This window comes from Crotalus tigris, unplaced genomic scaffold (assembly GCF_016545835.1).
Source record: "Crotalus tigris isolate CLP2741 ecotype Arizona unplaced genomic scaffold, ASM1654583v1 scf7180000018055.714482, whole genome shotgun sequence".
NCBI classification, from domain to species: Eukaryota; Metazoa; Chordata; class Lepidosauria; order Squamata; family Viperidae; genus Crotalus; species Crotalus tigris.
Genome location: NW_024096798.1, coordinates 41,333 through 66,831, shown reverse-complemented (window position 1 = coordinate 66,831; position 25,499 = coordinate 41,333). Strand labels below are relative to the sequence as shown.

General features: G+C 40.0%; 1 protein-coding gene across 6 annotated transcripts in view; it reads left to right on the top strand.

Moving 5' to 3' along the window:
• LOC120309694 (cytochrome P450 2J2-like) overlaps positions 1-22,061 on the top strand; it is a 42,337-nt gene extending 20,276 nt beyond the window's left edge. For all 6 annotated transcript variants that reach the window (XM_039347196.1, XM_039347197.1, XM_039347195.1 and 3 more), the window contains 8 exons: positions 5,468-5,630; positions 5,811-5,960; positions 7,899-8,059; positions 9,959-10,135; positions 11,222-11,363; positions 15,132-15,319; positions 17,971-18,112; positions 20,047-22,061. In XM_039347196.1, coding sequence (XP_039203130.1) covers positions 5,840-5,960; positions 7,899-8,059; positions 9,959-10,135; positions 11,222-11,363; positions 15,132-15,319; positions 17,971-18,112; positions 20,047-20,237 — 1,122 coding nt within the window. In that variant the 5' untranslated portion in view covers positions 5,468-5,630; positions 5,811-5,839 and the 3' untranslated portion in view covers positions 20,238-22,061. The remainder of the gene's footprint in view (positions 1-5,467; positions 5,631-5,810; positions 5,961-7,898; positions 8,060-9,958; positions 10,136-11,221; positions 11,364-15,131; positions 15,320-17,970; positions 18,113-20,046) is intronic.
• The last annotated feature ends 3,438 nt before the right edge of the window (positions 22,062-25,499 follow it).

Sequence of the window (25,499 nt, the reverse complement as noted above, 5' to 3'; positions counted from 1 at the left end):
TTGTACTTTCTCCCACTTTTGGAGTAATAAACAACTTACCAACAACTTTTGTCTTCTCTGGAACAATTTTAAATTATGAGCTCTCTAATAGTCTATTAGTCAAGGATTACCCAGGGCTAGGATAAGAATGAACCCAGCAAATATTAATATAATAATGACTCCTCGTACACACAACGTGATATAGTGCCTGAAGCAATGTTTGGAACTGAAGCATGTGAGAATTCTTTTGCCATCTGGACTCTGATGAAGTCAAAAGAGTGCATTGGTTCCTCTGGTCAATGATCTGCATTGTGATCTGGTTATAGGAAGTGCACCACCCTTATTTTATTAGGCGCATAATGTTCCAATCATTTTACTCCTACCTGAGTAATTAGTACTAGTTGGTGACAATGGGGGAAGAGAAATTGGCTTGGTGACTCCTCATTTGCAGAATCCTGAAGGATTCAATGGTTTCCCTCTGAACACAAAATCTATCTCTTTAGCAGATACTCAGTTACATATTTCTAACCTGGCGCAATCCAGTTATGCTGTGTAAGTTTTGTACCAGTGTTTGGAGGCTCTTCATTTCTGTACTGGGACTGTACTGGGAGCTACAATATTGCTACCGTGGAGTACATCATGTTAGGCCACCACCTTGATGCACATCAATACCCCCATTGCTTGCACAGAGTATCCTGAGTTGGCACATTAGGGAAAACATAAGAATGTGACACCTTAAGTTGTCTTAGGCTATCTCAGCTGAGAGAGGACACTGAGAAACAAAAAGATACAGGCAGAACTGTGTTTAGTAAATGGGTAGTGGGCTTTTTTTACCTAATATAACAAGGCAATGTGGATTTGCCCTTAATTCATGGCCTTATTACCATCCCCACTGTCCTTCTCTGAACCTCTTGCATGAATCCTTCTCAAAGTATTAGGTCCACAATTGGACATGATATTTGGAGCTGAGCATGGCTAATGGGGAACTGTTTGTTTAACTTTTTCTTTTTTCCACGTCTTACTGGCAAGCTATCTAATCTGGTAGTTTCCCAAGAATTCAGAAATATAGTCGAAAAAATTCTTCATCCGTGTTATTCAGGAATTCTGAAAATGGTAGTCCCAACCCATCTAGAAGGAAGCAGTGGGAAACGATGGTATATCTATGGTAAGCATAGCTTTGCTTACTTTCACAGTATAAACTTCAGAGATCCTAAACTAACTAGGCTCATATATTGCATTAAGCCCTTATTTGTTTTAGTGTTTTACTGAATAACTATAGAAACAGCAGTCTTTGCTTAATGGGCTATCCCAAGTGCAATGCATTGCATTATGATTTAATGTAATGTATGAATTCAAATTCTCACTTAGGCTGCCACTATTATGTGGAAACCATCCTTAAGAAACTCAGTGGGACTTATTTTTCTTTGGGTCATGAGTGCTACCTCAGCTCAATAAGTAGCAGAATGTATGTTCTCATCTGACTCAGTAAACTATATTAACCTTACTTAATACTTGGCTTGGAGGCATCCCAGGAATACCAAGAGTATAACAGAGACTTCCACATTGAATGATAAAAACAACCACCCGGATTGAATTTGCACAACATAAGTCACTACAAAAACATTACCCAAAGATAACAATCTCAGAGGTTGTACAAATGAATCTTCTATGCCAGGCATGTCAAACTCGTGACATCGTGCGACACCCCAGTTTCAGTGTGATGCATCCAGCCCGTTTGACATGCCTGTTCTATGCCTTTACTGGAGCTAGTTAATCATGTCGTATAAGTGACTCAGGTCATCATTATCATACTCAGAAACTATGTTAAAGTTGCATTGCAATTGTCTATTCTAGAAACATCATTTTAAATGGCTTTGTTAAATAATTATTAAATATGACATTGCAATCTTCAGCTCAGGTTACAAATAATCAGAGAAATTTTTGCAGTGAACTACAGCTTCAAACCAAACCAACCCAGTTGATTTATATGTTTTTCTTGATACATAAGAGAATTATGATAGGAAAGACAGGATTATGCAGCACCGTGGTCCCCAACCTTCCCAGTTCCATGGACTGGCAGCAGTGGTGGCAGTTGCAGGGAGGTGATGGTTTCACCTGTGCACCTGCTGCTTGCACAGATGGAGTTTCTCAGGTGGCTCCCAAAGGGCTGCAGATTGGTACTGGTCTGCAACCAGAGGCTGGGGACCCCTGATGCAACATGTTGCAAAGAAGTAATTCCTATGTTTTTTTGCCTTTGATGAGCTATTTCTTGGCATCTTTTTAACTACATTCTGTGCTGTTTCTAATCTTGTAGAGACTGCAAAGATTCAAATAGAAAAGACTATGGGTAGCCCAGAGTGAAACTGTGCAGTCTTTGGTGTTGTCTGAGCATGGTTATTTGCTTAAAGACGTGTTATGGGCATTGGTAGGTGTATATGAGAAAGAGGGAAAGAGGGAGGGAGGAGGAGAGAGTGGGTCTGAACTTTTTACAAAAAAGATCTCAGAAAATAGGTACATTTTTGTATACAAGGGCAATCTTATTATCCAGCACCATGAATGGTACATTTCTAAACTTCTGGTTAATATTAAAGACTTCATGATTAAGGGTAAATAAAAAAAACCTTGCTCTTATTTTTATTTTTTAAATTTAAATGAATTGTTTTAAAGTTTATATATGTATTGATTATTATTATTATGTACGCTGTGTCAAGGTAATGATTTAACAGCTAACCAGCTTATCTAATGTAAGATGTATGTTCTGATCATGATTCAGAATGCCCTAATCTAATTTAATCACAGACAGATTAACTCAAATGAAGATGATTTCAGAACAGATATATATTTATTCAATCAGAAATAATACTTGCTATTGGTAGATTCTGTCTGGACAAATCAATCTGTGGATCTCCATTTGGTAAATTTATTAGCTTCTCCACACCAAGTTCTCACACGGAGTGGACGGAGCAGAGCCATCTGACCTCCGATGGCTCATGCTTATTTCAGACAAAGAACATTCCCCTCTGGCTTGTGTCCAGGAAGTCCTGTGATGCCCTTTAGAAACTCTTCCCACTAACATCTATAGCTGACTAGCTAAAACTACATTACCCATAAGCCATCTCTTAGGGAGACAGCACTTAACCCAATAAATGCCAGATATCTAACATACAGATACATGCTCTAGTCAGGTTCACCACGTTCCAGAACAATGTAAAATGTAATGATGGGAATGACTCAGCAGGGTCTGTGTTTCTTTAAGAGCATTTGTATAAAGGGAAAGCTCTGCTGATGTGTTCTTTTTTCTTCCATTTCCTGCTGTAATTGTGGTTTGTTGGATCCTGATGTATTAGCACATACATGTATATTGTTCCTGGTATATGATATTGTAGATAGTGTAAGATAAACCACCATTTAATATAGACCACTGTTTACTGTATTTACTCCAGGGTTATCTCACGCAATAAGACTGTGCACACTCTAACACACTGCCCAGAGTCATTGTGTGAGATGAGCAACTATACAAATGCGATTAAATAAATAAATAAGAAATGAGGGGATCTCAATGGTACACCAACTTTTTTTAGGAGGTAAGATGGGCTACCAAGGGTTGCTTCTAGGAGATAAATGGAAGCAGCTTCAGCTTCTGGTGTCTCTTTATACCCATCTCAGCTGAAATCCTAGATCTAAGTCTTGGAATAAATAGGCTCTGTGCAGTCCAGAAGCATTATCTTCATATCCTTGTCAGTTCTTTTTTTATTTTATTGATACATGCACAGAACTTTTCAGCCAAAAAGTGTCACTCAGGCACTTGAGGCAACTGAGAACAACTACAGTAAAATTAAAAAACACACATACACAGACCTATTAACAGAGCCTTGAGCCACATATTACCTTATTGACTAGAGTTTTGCCTGAATCACTTTTTCTAATATTGGTGGGACAATAACTGAGAAGAACGCAGCAAACGTATTTAAGTAGAGAGCTAAAAAGTCTGAGAGACATTGCGGAGAAAAAAATTTCTATTTTCCCCAAATGTTCTCCAGGAGTGTTGGTATGAAGAGAAGGGTCTATATAAATATATTTATGCTGTTTGTGATTATCTTTTCATAGTCAAGCTGAAAATTTATTTTTGCCACTCACTGTTGATTTTCCAAATGTATACCAGGACATCTTCAGGCAAGAGAGTTCTTTCTTCAAAAAAGAACTGTTTGTGGTTTCATGTTGTCTCAAAGAATGGGACATTTTTGCAGGTTCTATCCAGAAGTCCTTAATATCATACAATAACCCTTGTGCAGTTTGCAACAATTTTGCATGAAAGATTCACACCAGCATGGTGATAACAAAGTAACTGAAATATCAAAACCATACAGGGGTGTCAAACAGCCAGCACACCGGCCGGATGCGTCATGCCGAAACCGCGCCCACCCCATTGCTAGCAATGGAAAAAAAGTTGTGATAAGTCACAAGACATTATGTGACATTGTGAGTTTGACACCCCTGTACTAGAGGGACATTGCTTTTATTGCTATGGCTTTGCAAGACCTTGTCCTTGATGTTCTTCATACCTGCTATGTCTAGTGAAGTAGCTCATGCCAAGGTAGCTGAGGGGCTGCCATAAAGAAGAGGGAATTCAAGCTATTTTCCAAAGCACCTGAAGGCAGGACAAGAAGCAACAGGTGGAACCTAATCAAGGAGAAAAGCAACCTAGAACTAAGGAGAAACTTCCTGACAGTGAGAACAATTAATCAGTGGAACTCCTTGCCTCCAGAAGCAGTAAATGCTCCAACACTGGAAGTTTTTAAAAAGAGACTGGACAGCCATTTGTTCGAAATGGTGTAGGGTTTCCTGCTTGAACAGGGGGTTGGACTCGATGACCTCCAAGGTCCCTTCCAACTTTACTACTACTATTATTATTATTAAGGTTGTGTTTCTTCCGAGCTTCAAATGCTTTCCACAAAATCAGCATTAGAGTTGGACTGGGAGGTCTCCAAATCTCTTCCAACTCATTGATTTTATTGAGTTTGGCACATTTTATGACAGCTGCAGTCATGAATAGTTTAGAACCCTCTGTGCTTCAGGCAATGGTCTGGGCATCATATAGTCCACTGTATCCAAGTCCTCCTCCAACCAATCGGAATGCTTCCCTCCTAAATTAAACTTTCTGTCTTAACCCTAAGTTTATCATCACAACAGAAACCACCTGCGCTCAGGAGATACTTATTTTGATTTTTTTCTATCCTCTTCTATAAAAATTGAAATTCAATCATTCAGTATTCAGAAGCATAGTGTATTTCTAAACTGTTAAGTTGTAGTCTCGCTAGCTATTTCAAAATCCAGCACCAATGTTGGGAGTCACACTGGGCCATGGACTGAAGTTTCCCAAGCTTTGATGTAAGAGAAGGAAAGGAAGATGAGCAGAGTGGAAGGTTTACTATTAAGCTTAAACTTTGTTAGAATAATATAAGACTTTTATCTTTTTTCCAAACTGCAGCTGGCAAAACAATATGGGAACATTTATTCTCTATGGATAGGGAATCAACATGCTGTAATCCTCACGGGATACAAAGCTGTGAAAGAAGGATTGATTGACAATTCGCAAGCCTTTGTTGATCGTCCACACACACCTTTTCTTTCAGTTCTTACCAAAAACAGAGGTAAGCCATGGTCAAAGATGTAGGATATTACTATGTTCTCCCTTGTTATACTGTACCATTCAAAACCAATAGGGCCAACAAACAGGGTTTGATTTAAAGTATTTTCTAGGGTATCAACCCTAATACCTTCCTATTAATTTTAATGAGCAATGATTTCTGATTTTTCTTTGGTGGCTTCAGGTATTGGCTTCTCACATGGTCATGTCTGGATGCAACAAAGACGCTTTAGTGTTATTACCATGAGGAAGCTGGGATTAGGGAAAAGGGGTTTGGAAACTCAAATCCAAGAGGAGGCTCAGCACCTGGTGGAATTCTTTGCAAGTACAAAGGGTAAGTGATCATTTGAGGTGATGGTGGTTTGAATCTCATCTGCAAAAATCTTCCAATGTTCTGTCACTGTTCATTTATGACTATGCTCAGCACCTTCTATGGTGTTCCTAAGCCTTCCAACTTTCCTGTTTCATAGACTGATATTTTGAGGAAAGAAATAGCTTCCATCAGCGGATGTAATGTAATATTTTGAGAACTAGTAAAGCCGTGAAATCTTGTAACATTTATGAAATTATTGGTTGCAAAAGAAATAACAAGGCTTGTCAAAGGATTTGGGACAGATGGAGAAGAAACAAAAAGAGAGAGAGGAGGGGAAAGACTAGACTAGACTAGGATAGGATAGGATAGGATAGAATAGAATAGAATAGAATAGAATAGAATAGAATAGAATAGAATAGAATAGAATAGAACCTTGGAGGTCTTCCAGTCCATCCCCCTGCTCAAGCAGGAGAACCTATACCATCTCAGACAAGTGACTGTCTAGTCTCTTCTTAAAAATCTCCCGGGATGGAGCGCCCATGATTTCTGGTGGCAATCTGTTCCACTGGTTAACTGTCCTCACTGTCAGGAAGTTTCTCCTTAATTCCAGGTTGCTTCTCCCTTTGGTCAGTTTCCAACCATTGCTTCTTGTCCTGCCCTCTGGTGCTTTGGTGAATAACCTGGCCCCCTCTGCCTTGTGGCAGCCCCTCAGATACTGGAACAGTGCTATCATATGTCCCCTATTTCTTATTTTCTTTAGACTGGCAAAATCCAAGTTCCGCAGCCATTTTTGTATGTTTTGGTCTCCAGGTTTTTGATCATCTTAGTTGCTCTTCTCTGAATTTTTTCCAAACTCTCAACATCTTTTGGCTGCAGTATTCCAGGTGTGATCTTACTAGGACTTTATAAAGTGGTAATAATACTTCGTGTGATCTTGATTCTATGCCTCTGTTTATACAACCCAGGATTGTATTAGCTTTTTTAGTGGCTGCTGCACACTGCTGGCTCATGGTCAAGTGATCGTCCACTAGGACTCCAAGGTCCCTCTCACAGTCAAGAAAAAGAAAATACCACTCAAATATATAAATGAACCTGATGTTTCACGCAACATGCTGAAACATAAATTATCCAGTTCAATTTATAAGTGTTATGCTAATCTCTCCATCATAATATTTAAATTTATATGTGCATACAAATATAGAATAGAAGAAGGGGACGACAGAGAATGAGATGGCTGGATGGAGTCACTGAAGCAGTAGGTGTGAATTTAAATGGACTCCAGAAGATGGTAGAGGACAGGAAGACCTGGAGGAACGTTGTCCATGGGGTCGCGATGGGTTGGACACGACTTCGCAGTTAACAACAACACAAATATAGAAAGCATGTTAGAAGAGATGATTCCAATATTTTAAACCTGACAGTTTTGTGATGTAATGGTTATTTAAGTGTAGTCCAGAACACACTTTCTTATTCCAAATGTATCCTTATGTCCAGAAAAATTATGGTTGTTCATCTAGCACTGTGTTCTATAGATGCTTAAAATATTCTCTCATGATCAGATGCATTCAGTTCAGAAGCAGTGTGTCCAAAAATAATAATTAAATATTCTGTTTTTAAGATATATCACTCCTTCAAGCACATAAAAGATAAACCAAAACAAGAGGTAATCCTGAATATTCTTGAAAAAAGCTTATTGACAGCCAAGGAATTTCTGATGGAGATATTATTCAAAGTTTTTTCCAAATTTGCAAGTTTTGCTGCAATGTATTAAAGCTGCATTCTCAACACTTAGGCTATATAATATTTATTATCTACTATACAGTTAGGCTATATAATAGACATTAAGTAATAACTACAGGTTTTTTTGTTTATTTCAAGCAAGCTCAGTCAGAGCATCTGGGTTTTTTTGGGTATTTACAGGATTAATATGAAAACTAATAGTGATACTTTCATTTTCAGGACAGGCGTTTGATCCAGCAATACCCATCACAAATTCATTCTGCAACACTATCTGTGCTGCAGCTTTTGGATATAGGTTTTCCACTGATGACAAGGAGTTCCTGGAGTTGATAGAAGCAATCAGGATTATTTTAAAATTTGCCGGCAGCGTATGTCATGCTGTGAGTATTAATACTTTTGCTGCTGTTCTGACTTTTCCCTTCCCAGCCTAATTAGTCAATTCATAATTTACCATATTAACAGAAATTCGCATTCACAACTTTTTCTTATTCATTTTTTAATTTCAATGCAATATAAACGTTGCACACTGTCAAATTAGTTAATCTTTAAGCTAAAAGTTGGATGTTTTGCACTAAAGGAGATAATGAGAAAGAATGTATCAGCATGAGGATTGTTGACAGAAGAAACTAGTGTGCATGTGGCAATGTTTTCTCCAGGGAGATGCCATCCAAATGTGTCAGGGCTATAAACCGAATGCTGAGTTGTGTAATTTCAACATACATGAGTATGTACATGTAGCGAAGCTGTCTGAGAGTGTTTGCAGGAGTTTGGTTGGGAAGGGAGAGATTGGGACAGCTGCTGCTGGCTTTGGGTGCGGCCAGCATGGGCGGAAGAAAAGATAGAAAAGGGAAGAAAAGGAAAGGGCAGGGTGGCTTGTTGCAGTTCGTCAGGTGAAGGTAAAGGGACTGGAAGTTTTATTTGTTTTCCTCGTAACGAGGATATTTTAAACAGAGTGTCAGAATCCAATTATATTTCATCTCTAGTTATCAATTATAGAAAACCCCATTTCTGCCTTCTCTGGATTCTGTCATACAATGAAGGGAAGGGGGTGAACAAAGGGGCTTTATGGCTCTCACTTCCTTCAGTAAACTTCAAAGAGACTGAATGTGGATAGCACCAAAAAGGCCTAATCATAACAAAGGGGGCTATTACCTTTCATGTAGTTTTCTCTGAGGTCTCCATCCAGCCGGCAGTAAGGAAAAAGGGGGTGGGAATGTAATGCCTGAGACTGTCGCTGGATGTAAGGGGGTGATTGGGTGGGGCTACTGGGGAACCCCTTAAAACCTTGAATGGGAGAGCTTGGACCCCAAGTCCTATCTAGAATGCCTGCAACCATTTTCTCTTAATAAAGGATTCCTGTTGGAAGAATTATTCCAAGAGTTCTGTCCTCTTAAGCTGCAAAGTGGGGTGGGTCCTTACACAGAGGCTAGAGGGAGAGAGAGAGAGGAGTTTTACTGCTTCCTTCATAAGGAGGATATCTCTAACGGAGGCAAGAGAGAGATTGCATAGAGAGGAGTTGGCAGAGGCTCCTAGCCTCAGATTTTAACAATAAAGATAAAGGAGGGGGAGAGGCCTTTGATGCTGAAACCCGACTGAAGGAGAAGCAACAGAAGGAGAGGAGAGACTGGTGGTGGCTACTGCTGCTGCGAAGCCTGGAGGCTATTTGGACTGTGACTATTGCTGCTGGTACAGGTTTTAAGACATTGTGGGGGGGAGTTGCCCTGGGGGATGAGCTATTGCTACAACACACTGACTGTTGTTGTTTCTACTACCATCTGGAGCCGGGGGTCTTCCTCCATCCCACTTGACTCTGAACGATTGCTGAGGAATCTTTTATTCTTGCTGTTATACCGGCCTTGGGCTGTTGGATGACTGGTTATTTCCATTCCTGGAATCCCCTCTTTGACGATAAGAGCCTGATACCTACTAATTCTGCATGAGCTCTGGCTGGAAGAGACATCTTATCAACCCCTAGAGAACCCCATTGCAGGGTCTGACAAAGGGGGCTGGGGCTGGGAGGGCCTGGTTTCTTGCGGCCTCAGAGGAGGTAACGCTACATGCACATGTATTGTACATAACTGATGAATGCGATAATCTGTTGTTAAGAAACAAGACAATAGATTTCTCTTGTGGATTGACTAGATCTACCAAAAGGCTAAATTCCATGTAGTTAGGTTCAGGGAAATATGGTTGAAGTGGTAATCCATAGGAGTTGGCTCACTATCTATATGAAACAGCTGCCTGAGTTGCAACTAGATTTCTTTTTTTTTTTTCTGTAGCTCTATGAAGTTTTCCCACATATCATGGAATATCTGCCAGGTCCTCACCAGACTGTCAAATCTGCATGTGAGAGAATTATTTCTTTTTCAAGGAAGCAGGTTAAACATCATCAGGAAAATCAGAATCTGCATGAGCCACAGGATTTTATTGATTTCTATTTGTTTCAAATAGAAAAAGTAAGTATTTACATTATATGGGAATATTGATTTATGGGAAATTATTGCACTAGTCAGGTGCAAGAAATCAGAATGATGCTGATAATTGATCACAGCATTATATTTATTGCTGTTCACCTGTTCACAAGAATCTCATCAGACTAACTGAACTATCTACAGCACAACCAAATAAGCACTTTGGGGTTCTCCATCACTTCCTCCTCTTCAGAGATTCCAGGCTAGTCAGTATCTTAACTCCTCTCCCCACCAGCTGCAGATTCCACCAATCACCCTTCCTATGTATTACTGAGGGTGTCATTTGTAGATCCACCTACAATTCATGTTCCCATACACATCCTCTTCATGACCTGTTGTTACCTTCTGGGAGAAGGCTTCATGGTATCCGAAGCAAGGCTCACAGTAAAAAAATGACAATAAAGGTTATATCTTATCTTATCCACTGCCTTATTTACAATTAAGCCTTTCACCAAGTTCCTTCTCCAAGGTCCTGGAATAATGTAAGCAATCATGTGATAGGAGCACTTGTCCTATATGGCTTGCTAACTAAGAAGCCAGAAATAACAAGATGTCAACGCTGCAAATACTGTATATTCTTGCTCTGACAATATGCAAAACTGTCTGGTATTTATTGGGTTAATACAGAGCTTAGAGGGGGGGGGGGTAAAAAGTCCAGGAAAGAAAGAGGAAGAAAACCTTTGACCTTCACACTAATTGGATAATGTGACGTGACTGCAAGATAAGGGAGGGGTTTAGCAAGAAAAGTTAGATGCCAGCAAGAGGAAGACAGATTCTGGCATAAACCTCCATGATGTGCCGTCAATTTGTAACACTGTAATAAAGGCTTTAGGATAAACATGCCTGAAAGTTCTTTGAAGTGTTTCATTAATCAGAACCATGACACAAGAAGCTATTGAAAGTAGAAGAGCTAATATTAGGCATCTTTGATATCCAAAAGGAAACAAGAGTATTCATGGACACTATGAAATTCAGTCTTAATCATTTTAGAGAAGTAAAATTTGAAAAATATGAGCAATGAAAGATACATGTTTATAAATACCATTTTGCCATGCTTACTGTAAAACACAGAGCAAGGACCATCCCAATTCTACCTATAATGAAGATCAATTGACTCATTGCATTTTTGACCTCTTTGTTGCTGGGACAGATACAACGTCATCTTCTCTGAAATGGGCATTGCTGGTAATGGCAAATCATCTGGATGTTCAAGGTGAGATAAATTACTGCATTGCTGACAGTAAAATGGGGTTTATAGAGTACTTCAATATTGTCATACTAAGTTGCTTTCTAATACAGCCTTGACTTACAACCACAAATGGGACCAAATTCTTAGTCATTGTGCAAAGCAATATTAAGCAAGATGCCCATATGACTATTTTGTTCAGTGGCCACAATCCTGGGACTTGCAGTTGTGGTTGTTCAGTGATCTCCTGGTTCATTAAGGCGATGAAGTGAAAGTGCCATCTGCCAAACAATTTCAGCTCTATTGACCTGGCCCTTCAGCTGCATGGGACAAATAGCCTCCAGCCAATCGGGTGGCAGGCAGAAGCAATGGTGCTGCGGGGGCAGCATGCAATGGGCAATGGTTGATCACAGGGGCTGGGATGGGCTGCTGCTGCTCCACATGTTTTTCTTAAAGGAGAAGTGTGTTAAACCAATGCAATTTTTTACAGAGCATTACCAGCATCTGTGTGAATAGAATATGGAGACTCTTTCCTCCCCTCCACCTGTTGTGCAGCACAGAATGTGTTAAAGCCTTCTTCCAATCTTCTCTGTTTGGGATGGGGGGCTGCAAGGGGGAGACACACATATACACACAAACACGCACACAAACCTGCCTCCCGACAAATGGGGGACAGAAATATACCAACAGTAGTTGCTCCAACACAGGAACTGGCAAAGCCCAGGAAAAGATAACTTGCTTTTGTGACCTTCAATGTCTTAATAACAGAGAACAGCTGTGACAAAAAAAAGAAAATATTTTGGGCTACCTACAAAGTGAGAATTATAAACTTTAGAAAAAAATTGACCTTTCTGGATTACAAATATCTATCAACTGTGACTCTAAAGCTGTCTGCAGAGAAAGGAAAACCTTGATTTTTGGCTATCATGGAAAACCAGAGATCTGCAAAAAGAATATACCAAGAAAAAACAAACACTTTCCAGAAGGAGATGTATGCTATGTTGCAACTAATTCAAACAACAATGATCTTAAACCATGAGGAAATTAAAAATTACTTTGAAAATATGTCTCTAATTTAACTTTACAACAAAAAAACTCTAAGAAAATAAAAATAGAGAGTGAGCAGATAAAACAAACAATTGAATATAAACCAGAGGAAAGAGATTTAAAAATGGAAACTAAAAATAGAAGGAAGTATGACATAACCCAGGTGGGAAAAAATTGCAGGAAACATTAGACATGGAAAAGATAACATACTCTAAAATCACAAAATAAGTCTGAGGACAAGAAAAAAGATTTGTCAAAATGGATTACAGAGCTGTCAGGAGAACTACAAGAACTTAAGAGACAAATTAATATGAAGGGGCGAAACCTTCCCATAAAAACATCTTACTTGATTTGCTTTTGGTGCCTACAGCAAGACTATGGGAAGACTCTTTGATTCAGCGGAGCATATTGATCAGGAAAAATATTTGGCAAAAAAAAGGCTAAAGTGAGAATTAAGAAATTAAATGATGGGATTTATCAGAGGGAATATTTAAAAATTAAACATCTGTTTGAATATGGTTAAAGATATAAATGAATTTTAGTTTAATAGAGATGAGCCCCTCAGGTAACATAGTATTTTTTTTCTTTCTTTTTTTTTCTTTTGACATAAGAAATATAAAAATGTTGGGATGGTTTATATAAAGGAAATATTTTAGATACTTAAGTGTAATTGATCTTGAGAAAATTTCAGTGGATAAAAATGTTTTGAACAGACTTAAAATATTAGATAATTGGATTTATTAATTGGAACATTTAAAGATTAAACATATATTTGAATATGGTTTAAAAGAAGAAAAAAAATCTAGATATAAATGTACATTAGCCTAAGAGGGACAACCTAGAACTAAGGAGAAACTTCCTGACAGTGAGAACAATTAATCAGTGGAACAACCTGCCTCCAGAAGCAGTAAATGCTCCAACACTGGAAGTTTTTAAGAAGAGACTGGACAGCCATTTGTCCGAAATGGTGTGGGGTTTCCTGCCTGAGCAGGGGGTTGGACTAGATGACCTCCAAGGTCCCTTCCAACTTTACTACTACTACTACTACTACTACTACTACTACTACTACTACTACTGCTATTATTATTGTTGTTATTATTATTATTTTAAGTAGTATACTATCTTTTTATTTCTTTTTCTTCTTTTTTTTTAAGATATGAGAAATGTAAAAGTGTTGGGATGGTCTGTATGAGGAAAAAGACTTAAATACTTAGGTGTAATTAACAGAAAATCTTAATGGGTAAGAATATTTTGAATATTGTGGGGAAAATAAATTTAAATAAGAATTTTGTAAACAGGATCTATGATGAGGCAATCAAGATGATCAGTCAGAAAAGAAGCTTCATACTAATGAGGTTATTATTTGCAAAAATATTAGAAAAATGTTTATATTTAATTGTTATTTATCAAAATAGTAAGAATTGTAAGAATATTATTGGAAGAAGAGAAAATCAAGCAAAGCTACTATGTGGACTATAAAATTATAGAAACTAATTGTTATTGATTGTTTTTTAAATATAAACCCAAATATTTGGCTGTTTACCAAATATTAAGGTGATTATGTTAAAAAAATCAATAAAACATATTTTTTTAAAAAGTCAGTATGTTCTTAGAAAAATCAGAATCCCAGAATATTTCATTGTCCTTATGCACACCTACAGTATTACAGGTCAGTAAAACAAAGCATGGACAGAAGATAATGCTGTCCAGGCTGGCAAAAATATGAGATGAGTTTTTTTAATCTTTATTTATTTATTCAAACTATGTGCAGAATGTATATTAAGGGAAGCCAGGTTGGAAGATGAAGGACATGGTTTTAAAATTGGAGGAAGAAATAACAATAACCTGAACTATGCTGATCACACAACAGTATTGCTGATTTTGAACTTGGAGAAGACTCTTGAATATACCATGGACAGCCAAGAAAGGAAACAAATGGATAATTGGATAAATTAAACCAGCATTCTTACTTGAGGCACAAATGACCAGGGTTTAATTATTATACACATTATGCATTGATTTAGCTCTTTGGAGACAGTCTAATGCTGAGAAAGGTGGAAGGAAAGAGAAGGGGAAGACTAGCAGTAAGGTGGATGGACTCAGTTACATTGGTGATGGGTGTTTCATTGGAAGACCTAATGGACCAGGTTAGGGATAGATCATCATGAATAAAATCTGTTTATATGATCATCAACAGTCACCATCAGCTTGATGGTGCATAAACAATCCATCAATCAATTTCTTTTTAGTTAGTTGATTTCATCTGTTGTGTTTTGCCTACAATTTCTTGTATTTAATTTCTTGAGATGGAAAGCCATATAAATTGTTTACATAAATACATATATAAACAAATAGTAAATATTCTACTAACATGCACAAAATTAATTTACCTGCTCCAGGTTTTTTGCCTTTATCTATAACTAGCAATTGTTCGTTTCATTTTTTTCCGTCAAATCCTGCTATCTTAATTTTGTTATGATTATTATCATATTGATATATCTTATACAAGCTTATGTTTTTGACATTCTTGCAACATTTGTGAATTCCTTTCATCAAAGGAAAGAACACTAAAAATAGCATTTATTTTAATTTGTTTCATTGCCATTTTCATGCAAATTATTTACAATTCATGTTTTTCAAATACCAATCATATGATTTTTTTTTAGATGGAAAACTTCTCCCCAATATTGTCTCATTTATTTTCCAAGACAAATTGCAAGGCATTCAATAAAACTACCTTTCTTACAGATAAAGTCCACAAAGAAATAAAAGAAGCTTTGGGTTCATCTCACTCAATCTGTTATCAAGATCGGAAGAAAGTGCCCTACACCAATGCTGTGATTCATGAGATCATGCGAAACAAATTTATCTTATTATTTGGCTTACCAAGACAATGTGTGAAAGATGTCTATGTGGATAATTTTCTCATTCCCAAGGTAAAGTATTTAACTTACTGAATTTCTGGAGGGCTGCATCTTCATGTAAGAATTTTTTTTCTCATTTCATGAGAAGGACCATAGGCTACCTAGCAAATAAAAATTTTTTGGTTTTGAGATAAAATGCTTGGGTATTTTCAACCATCTGTTAGTATAATTAATCTGAATTATATAGTTTACAATAGCCAATCAAATACATTTACTTGTATAATAAAGAAGAGAGGGTCAAATCAGCCCATCTCTCTGAGGTATTTTGGTTCTGAGGTAACTCATATCTGAGGGTGAAGAGTGGCTTGGAAATTAGCCTTCTTTGCTGCTGCTATCTTTTAATAGTAGTAATAATATTAATAGAGTTGGAAGGGACCTTGGAAGTCTTCTATTCCAACCCTCTACCTAGAACGTTGGAGAAATTTCCTGACTGTTAGAACCCTATACCACTTCAGACAAATGGTTGTCTAGTCTCTTCATAAAAACTTCCAGTGTTGGAACATTCACGACTTCTGGAGGCAGGTTGTTCCACTGATTAAATGTTCGAAAAGTCAGGAAATTTCTCCAAAGTTCTAGGTTGCTTCTCTCTTTGATTAGTTTCCATCCATTGCTTCTTGCCCTGCCTTCAGGTGCTTTGGAGAATAGCTTGACTCCCTTTTCTTTGTGGCAGCCCCTGAGATATTGGAAGACTGCTATCATGTCACCTCTAGTCCTTCTCTTCATTAAATTCCATACCCAATTCCAGCAACCATTCCTTATATATTTTAACCTTTTTGTTGTAAAGCAGTTTTTCCCTTCCCCATCAACCCTCTGGGGAAACGTGGAAAGACCAAAGGGACATCCTCAATCTGTCCTGGAGCTGACTAAATAAAGAAGGAAAGCATGAACGTTTAAATGTGATTGGGATAAACCCATGCCCATCATCTGACAAAAATAATAATAATAAAAAATATATAAAAATAATAAATAATAATTAAAATTAAAAATAACAAAAACAAAATAAAATAATTATTAAGAACAATCTTTAAAATAATAAATAAACAAAAAACCTCAAAGGTCTTTTTCTACCGTCTGTTTTCTATATTTCTATGAAGCTGAAGAGAAATTTTGAAGAGTCAGTAGCTCAAACTGACACATGCACTAGAAGGCTACCAGTCAATTCCAGGATTTAAACAAAAATCAACTTTTTTAAAGGTAGCCCAAGAAAATACATTTCCACACACAGTTTAAATACTCCCCCCCCCAAAAAAAAATCCCAAAGTAATTCTAACTAAATAATTTTCGACCTTGCCTGAATTAGCATGCTCCTCCAGAACTCCTGCCAACTCCCTCACAGAGTCACTCATAAATTTTCCCACCAAAACCTGAATCACCCCCCTTCTTTTTCCTCAGCAATCATGTGATTTCTTCTGGGCTCATCGAGGTGATTTTTAACTGAAAGAATCAGCTGTTCCCTACTTCAATTTGGCACATTTTCCCCCTCAAATACTTAAGGGATTTTGAACAATAAACAAACCTCTATTTGTTATATATTTCCCTAGAAACTTTATTACCCAAGTCTCAAAACTTTATTACCAAGTCAAAAGTTCTTACTGCAGAATAAATTGGTCTGATTCTGATTTATTATATCGTCAGAAAATGTACTATATCATAAAACTTATAAATCCAAAATATGGATTCAGAAGTTTGAGAATTGCTGAGAAGACCTGAAATGTCAGCACTGGATATTAGCGACTTTTGTTCAAATCCCGCACCAGTATAACTTGAATGTCAATAGATTGTCTGGTACAATGAATAGGTAGTTTTCGCCCCTCCTATCTGGATCCCCCCCCCCATAGTTCATGGCAGACTGACAGCTAGCAAATGTGAAGCTTGAGCATATGATGGCTCATGGAGCAATGTTATATATAACATGGGCATAACATGGTGCCCCTAAAACAGTTTTTGCCAGTGTATTCTGGACCAATTGCATCTTACAAATGTTCAGGTGCAGGAGTAAAACAACAGATAACATACTGGGCACCAAAAGTATTACAAATTTACATTTCTTACTCAAATTTCACAGGTCAGACTTACTTAATATTCTTGCCTCAATGACCCAGGACTTTAAGACCTTTTTAAGGGGTAATGGCATCGGGGGCATCTGAATCTTGGATGTAAAGCTGTTCCAAGCCCCACAATAGAGAAGGCATGTATTCTGGCCCCACAGTGTTTCATTGAAAGCACCCAGCACCCACCAGATATAGTTAAATCAGCAGACATAACTTGTGCTGTGTATTCAAAAATCTTGAATTGCACCCAGATTCCTATCGGTAGCCAGAGCAATTCGTGGAGCAGTATTATAACACGGGCATATCGTGATGCTCCTAAAATTGTTTGTGCCACTGTATTCTGGACTAGCTGCAACTTATTAGTGTTCGGGCGCAGCATCACACAGGATATATTGCAAAATCCAAATGGGGTATGACAAAGGGAAGTGTGAATGGCCATCACCAAAGCTTCCTCATCTAGGAATGTATGTAATTGGCCACAGATATCACTGGTTCTTCAGGTAGGAATTGTGAATTGATAACCTTCAAATTGTCTATCATCTCATTTGGAGGAATGTTACCGCATTCAGAATGAAAAAAAAAATCACCAGTCATTTTCTTCTTTTTTTATAGGGAGCCATTCTCACCCCAGACCTGCGTTCTGTTCTCTTTGATCCTGAACTTTGGGAGACACCCAACGAGTTCAACCCCAATCATTTTTTGGACAAGGAAGGAAATTTTGTGCCCAAAGATGCATTTCTTCCCTTTGGAGCAGGTAATATTTAGCTAGAGTTGGGACTGGGTTTAAAAAGGAAAGAAAAAAAAATATTCCATGTCACCTGGGGATTTGAAAAAATGATAGATACAGTTAAGATTGTTTTTCCCAGAGCAGGTAACTGGGTCAATGGCAATGAAGATTAGTGTAGCATAAAAATTCTAAAAGGGATTCACTCTCCCTACCTGATATTAACTTCAGGCGTTCAATAATAAATAGAGGTGATTCTAACCACTTTTGTTGTAGGGACTCCAGACTGAAATGTTAACTAAAACTTAGTTAACCAAAATATTTCAATTAGAAATCATAAATGATAAAACACATTCCAAAATGTGTCAGACCTCTGTAATGCTCTTTCCCCAACTCAGCAAGGTTGGGTCATTTGAATTCAGAAGTAGTGACCACACCAATATGAGTCGATAAGGCATTATTTCAAGGCAATATAAGAAAATAACATACCATAACCTGAGACAGAAATCAAAGAGCACTGAAGAATATTAAGAAATACAATAGAACTTGTGATCAATTAATGTTTGAGAATACGGTAATATAAAGAACAATCTTATACCCCTTCTGATAGTCAGAGAACTTCAAAGAAATGGTGGCAGACAGACCCCTTTAAAGTCAGCATATATGCGGCAGACTGCCAGTTAAGTCTGCATTAAAGTTTCACCCCATGGGATTTTTTTTTAAATTAGGTTATATAATCTCTGAACAAGTAGCATGGTGGCTACTGATGAATATTGTGAGCTCTCACTTAGAAGATTTAGAATTCAATCCTAGGTAGAGGAAGATGTTTTTCTCCTGGGGAGCAAAGAAAAAATATCTGCTGCAAACTCCCCGTAGGTGTCAGGAAGGGCATCTGGCCTGTAAATGCTCAACTCCATCCAGTTGCCTCAACTCTACCACATATAACAGTGGTTCTCAACCTTTTTAATGCCACGACCCCCACCCGGTCGTAAGTCGAGGACTACTCAACCGGTCGTAAGTCGGGGACTACTCAACCGGTCGTAAGTCGAGGACTACTCAACTGGTGCAGCACCGTTTGCAGAATGGGACTTTTGGCGGGCTCAGCAGGGCAGAAACAGCCTGGACAATTCCTATTGGCTTTTGAAAGCCAATAGAATTAGACTCTATTCGAATAAAGAGAGTCTATTCTATTGGCCTTCAAAAGCCAATAGAATAAAAGGGAGTAGCACAGCTAAGGAAAAGGGGGAAAAATGGCGGAGTTTGACGACCCCCGTGAAATGGTCGTTCGACCCCAAATGGGGTCCTGACCCAGAGGTTGAGAACCACTGCCATATAAGGACTGCAGAGTTGTGAAAAAGGAGTTATATAATCTCTGAACCACCATTACTCACACCTGTTTTTGATGTTCTCTTGTCCCTGGAGTTGAGACAAGAAAAGTTCATCTTATCTTGTGCTTAGAATGCTTTGTTTAGTTCTGCCAAAAATAAGACCATGAACATTAAAGAATATTTGTTTATATCAGGTGAAGGTGAGACCATTTTAGAGCCATTTTAAGGTTTTTAGACTGAGGAGAAAATCAACTTACACCACGCCAATGACAGGGCAGAACAAAGTATAATCTCAGAAAAACCTTTTAGTGACTAAAATAAATACTTACCTAATTTTCTATTATGCACACTACCATTACATAGAAATATAAAGTTCTATTTACTATGCACCTAAAGTAAAAGGTTATCCAATTCTTCCTCACCAATCTTCCAACAAACTAAGTTCTACCGCTTCTATATGCTGAATTATTTCTTATCTACACTTGAGGCATTTTTTCCCTTTTTAAAGAACAGAAGGAACAAATTATTACTGATTCCCACCTTTCGTGTATTTTCTGTGCAGGAGCTCATGTTTGTTGGGGAACTCCTAGCAAAGATTGGGTTACTACTGATTTCTTACTTTTATTTTCTCTGCAGGAGCTCGGGTCTGTCTGGGGGAACTCCTTGCAAAGATTGAGATTTTCATTGTGTTCACCAGCCTGCTGAGAGAATTTAGGTTCCAGCCACCAGAAGGAGAGAAAGAACTCAGTCAAAAAACCATAATAGGCTTGGGTGTGAGTTGCCTGCCTTACAAAATTTGTGCTCTTCCATATAACAATCAATCATAATAGGGGCAAACAACAAAGGGGCTCCTTCATATCTGCACATCTTCCTGTCTCCTTCTATTTCAATTCATCTGCACATAGTTCTGTTTCAAGGTTGGCTTTCCAGGTGTTGAAAGCCACCTCCCAGCACACCTTGAGTGCGGTCATTTTTGTACCCACTCTTGGCAATATAAACATAGGTTTTACACATTGGCTACCTGTAGTGGCAACTGCTGCCCACCTGACCAATGAGAAGGGACTAATGAGGAAATTAAGCCATGCCAATACTCGCTTAGATCAAGGGCTCAAGGGATATTAGTCACTTCTTTGGGAAAACAAATAGAAATTATAGTCCCAAACTAGTTCAGGTGCTGCCACAATTGCCCATAAGGCAATCTCAGCTGACTCATAGTTTATGAGGTTAAGTATGTTGAGGGAATGGGAATCGTTTCCAAGTCGTTAGCATCAGTTTCAAGAAGCTCTACCCTGTTCTGAATTGGTTTCAGTTGTGAGATTATAAACATACACCTTGTACAGTCAGGTATACCCTATATGATATTCCCTTTGGAGTTGAGCCATACTTCAAAATGTGCACAAAAAGAGAGATAGCAGTAAGGCAAGGAAGATAGAACAGGGTAAAAGGAAAGAAAATCAAATATCATTCACTGCCCTTTTCCCTATTCTTGCCATTCATTTTGGCTTGCACCACCACATACATTCTTGTTTTTTCAACCTCTGACTCACTTGGAGGGTCCCATCAACAAAACTGACACACAAGTTCCTTGACTTTCTCCTTGTTCTCAACTCATTCAATCTCCCTTCACATATTTGAGTCATTTGGGGATTGCTTTGATGCATTTCTAATGCTGCTCTCTCGATAGAATCGGGAACAGAGCTTAATTCTGACCTCATTTCTGATGTTCTATGCCTCCTCCGATACTGGTTGATAATACTTGCTGCAGATGAAGAGAAGTGTTGGATCCCCTTTTGTCTAACATTGAAATCTTGGGATGGAGGTCTTCAAAGAGCCAGAAATGTGATTTCCTGCTAGCCAAGCTCCAAGAAGCAATACAAAGCCTAAGAGTTCATCAAAGTAGAATGCAAGATGTTGACTCTGCAAGCAAGCTCAGGGTTTCATTATTAGCAACGGTCTGAGCAGGCAAAGCCTCACCTGGGTCTGCTGAGTGGAAAGATTTAAACTGCCTTTCATTGCTGGGATGATACCACTTCATTGAGAAGTTAACAGCACTCCATGATGTCATGCTGGCCATATGACCGTGGAAATGTCTTTGGACAGCGTTGGCTTGATGGCCTCGAAATGGAGATGAAGACTGCCCCCTATAGTCGGCAACAACTAGCGGAGCATAATCCGCAGGGATTCTTTTACAATTGTTTAGCATTGTTGGGAGCAAAATTTGCAGCTGGCCTTGTGGATACCTGTTCTTGTTCCCTGCTTTGTCTGACCTCAGCCATCATGCTCTGTCTTGCCCCTTGCTTCTTTTCAATTTATTGTATGGCAGTTGGATTACAGACTGTCTACTCCGATTACACCTCCTCAGCAGCTCGTCAGCTGTCATGTTCATTCGTGTTTTTTTCTTCTGCTTCCATAAATCATGTTCTGTTGTCTTCCTCCACCCACCTGCGGCTATCTCTCCAGACTAATCTGAAGTTTACAAGCTGCTGCAAACATATTGCCTCCAGCTGCTCTACTCCTTTCCCAGTATGTGTATTCCCGCCCAGCACCTCTGAAAGCCTTGCTTGAAGCAGCTGCAGCATGTCTGCAGTTTGCTGGGCAATTGCACAAATCTTTTCTCTCTTCGTTGAAGCCAGGGCATAAAATGCTGTTTGTGTGGGAAACATAATAAAACATTGGTACTGGCAAAATCTAGTCTTGCAGTTCTTAAGACATCCTGGTCTCTTCTAGGACTTGTCTTCTACTGTAATGGAGGAGAGAGTTGCATGAGTACCTGGTCAGATGGGATGGTTGAAAGAGTGGATTATGCACAGTTGTATTGCCAATGGTACAAAGATGGATATTCTGTTTTATTCTTGTTGTTTAACAATATTTTTGTCATGTTTTTGGTTATGGCTTATAATATTAGGGATCAGGTGTCTCAACTTGTGTGATCAATTTTAGGGAAATGTTATTTTCTTTGAATGATCAAACCACTTTACTAGTCAGTTTTATATTCAGTCTATAGACAGATCCTTTCTGTTGCATTCCTCGCGAAATAGCAAGACACGAGAAGCAGTTGTAGTTCTCAGATTTGCTTTATTCTTCATTCAGCTTACAGATCGAATACTCCGGCAACGCCCAAAACTCTCGGCCTCTTATATAGGCCTTTCCCGGGTCAATGTGTTACTTTTCGCGCGCCAGCACCCGCGCATGCGCACAAGCGCTGGCGACAGCCTGTCTGGTCCCGGGCAGCTTGCACCTGCCCGGGACCGCCTGCAAATGCCCCGAGCCTGCTTGCAAGGCTCAGGACATAACACCCCTTTCCCCCGGGCCAAAACTACCACCAATGCCATAATAATAAACAACCCATTTTCTTAATGCAGTGCTCTACTCCCCCAGTGTTCCTACCCTTCTACTGACTCTGTTTAGCCGGTAGTGTTATGTAATCCTCTAAGTACTTAGGAAATTTCCTTGCTCTCTGTGACCTCCTAAGCTCTGGGGTCTGGCAGGTGCCCCCTGACTGAGGGTGACGTGTGCCTGTTCCCCTTATCATGCCTTGGTGCCTCCCAAGGACTGTGCCTCAATGCCTGGCCTGTTTGCTTGCCCACCGGGCTCGTCAGGCCAGGACTTCTTTCACTTTGTGACCTGGTTGACCCGCCTAACTGTAGGCTCTCTGGCCCTTCTAAGTGACGGTCACTGTTGGGCGTCTCTGTAGAACCTCCTAGGTCCGTCCAAGACCTGTCAGGAGGCTGTCCATTCCCCGAATCCCGTTCTGTGTCCGGGCTTGTGTGGGTTTCTGTACTTTCCCAAAACTCAGTTACTCCCTGATTTGGGCCAGAGGTGTTGTAGTTGGGATTTGGTTCCTCGACCACCTCCCTGTATGTTTGCCCCCTTGTAGGACTAGGGGTAAGGTCAGGCCAACTCTGGGAATTATGTGCCAGCTCTCTTGCGGGGTATGGTTTATTGGGATGCTCCCGGGTATCTTCCCTGACTGGAGTACTGAGTGGTGCGGGTGAATAGTGATTGTGCCCCCGGGGTGACTCCCTGGCTGGAGTAGGCGTGAATGCCTGATGACTGGATGAGCTCCTAGAATTCCTGTTTGGAGCACTCGCGGAATCTTGGAATGGGCCGTTTGAGGCTCCTTCATTGTTGATGGACAGCAGCCCGTGCCCTTCCCTTTGCCCAAAGGGATCCCCCTCCCCCCTGGAAAAGACCCAGGAGTCTCAGCGGGAAGGTCCTGCCTAGGGCGGAGTTGGTCAATGTGTCGACGCAGGACACGACCGTTGTCCAGGGAGACCTCGTAAGACAGAGGACCTGTGACCCTGGATATAGAAGTGGGGACCCATGTATGACCAGGCCCGTAATTACGAGTCCAAACTGGGGCACCCACAAGTAGGTGTCTAGGTGCCCTGGGGTGTGAGGTAGATGAAGGCAGTCTGTCCGGATGCAACCGGTCAAGCTTGGTGGTCAGTTTGCGCCCCCAGCGAAGTTCAGCTGGGCTTCTTCCTGTAGAAGTGGATGGTGTGGTGCGATAAGAAAGGAGGAAGTCAGCCAACCTGTTATGCCAGTCCCCGTAGGTGAGTTTCTTTAAGGCGTCCTTGGTGATGCGGACCATGTGTTCAGCCATACCGTTGATGGACGGGTGGAAGGGTGCAGAGGTGGCATGACGAATCATGTTAGCCTGCAAGAAAGCTTGGAATTCGGAGGAAGTAAATTGAGGGCCGTTGTCAGACACAATGACGTCAGGGAGCCCGTGTGCAGCAAAAATCCCCCTCAGTACCTGAATAGTCTTTGCAGTGGTGGTGGATGAGACAGGTACAACCTCAAGCCATTTTGAATGGCTATCAACAAGGACCAAGAAGAATTGACCCTGAAAGGGCCCAGCAGTAGTCAATGTGCACCCTAGACCATGGGGACTGTGTTTCCTCCCATCTATGCACAGGAGCTTGGGGCATCTCTGGGCGAGAGCGTTGGCAAAGGTGGCATGCATGCACCTTAGCCTCAATGTCCTTGTCTAGGCCAGGCCACCACAAGTGGCTGCGCGCAAGGACCTTCATTCGAACAATGCCAGGATGACCCTCGTGGAGGGACCCTAAGATCCTAGTCCTCATTGAGGTGGGAATGACAACTCTGCTTCCCCAAAGCAGACAACCCTGAGAGGTGGACAACTCGTTCCTTTTAGACCAGAAACCCTGAAACTCAGGACTAGGGCAGTGCTCGGGCCATCCAGACAAAACCCAAGAAAGGACACGTGAAAGTGTGTGATCTGTGCCCGATTCAGCGGCTACATCCCTGGCGTTCAGAGGGGACTCTGGCAAGGCTTGGATGGATAGAATGTTGATAGCTGGTGCAGGGTCAGCTTCTATTACCGGCAGGGGCAATCTACTGAGGCCATCAGCATGGCCCATTTCCTTCCCTGGCTTGTGAAGCAGGGAGAAATCATATGCAGACAAAAAAATAGACCACCTGAGCATTCTGGGGGAGATGATTTGGGGGGTTTGCTTACGTGTGGTAAACAGTCCCAGCAGAGGCTTATGGTCAGTGAAGACCGTGAAATGCCTGCCATATAACAAATCATGGAATTTTTTAATTCCAGCAACAACAGCTAAAGCCTCCCTGTCTATTTGAGCGTACTTACGCTCAGCAGATGACAATGTTCTGGAGTAATACGCAACAGGAACCTGAGTTCCATCAGACCTGAGGTGGCTCAGGACAGCTCCTACCCCGTAAGGGGAAGCATCACAAGCGATGCACACAGGAAGGGACTCATTGAAGTGTGCAAGTACACTGTTGGAAGTGAGTAAGGCCTTGACCTCATTGAAACTAGCCTCATGAGTTTGTGACCACTGCCACACTGCTTGTTTATTCAATAGCCTGTGAAGAGGCTCAGCTACACTAGCTTTATGTGGAAGAAAAGAATTATAAAAGTTCAGGAGGCCAAGAAAGTCCTGACGTTCGGCCTTAGACTTTGGCCTAGGTGCTTCTAAAATGGCTTTTAGTTTAGATTCAGCAGGGTGAATCCCAGCAGCATCAATTTTGAACCCCAAAAATTCAGTAGAAGGCACCCCAATTTTGCATTTGTCCTTCTTAAGCTTGAGGCCTGTTTTCCT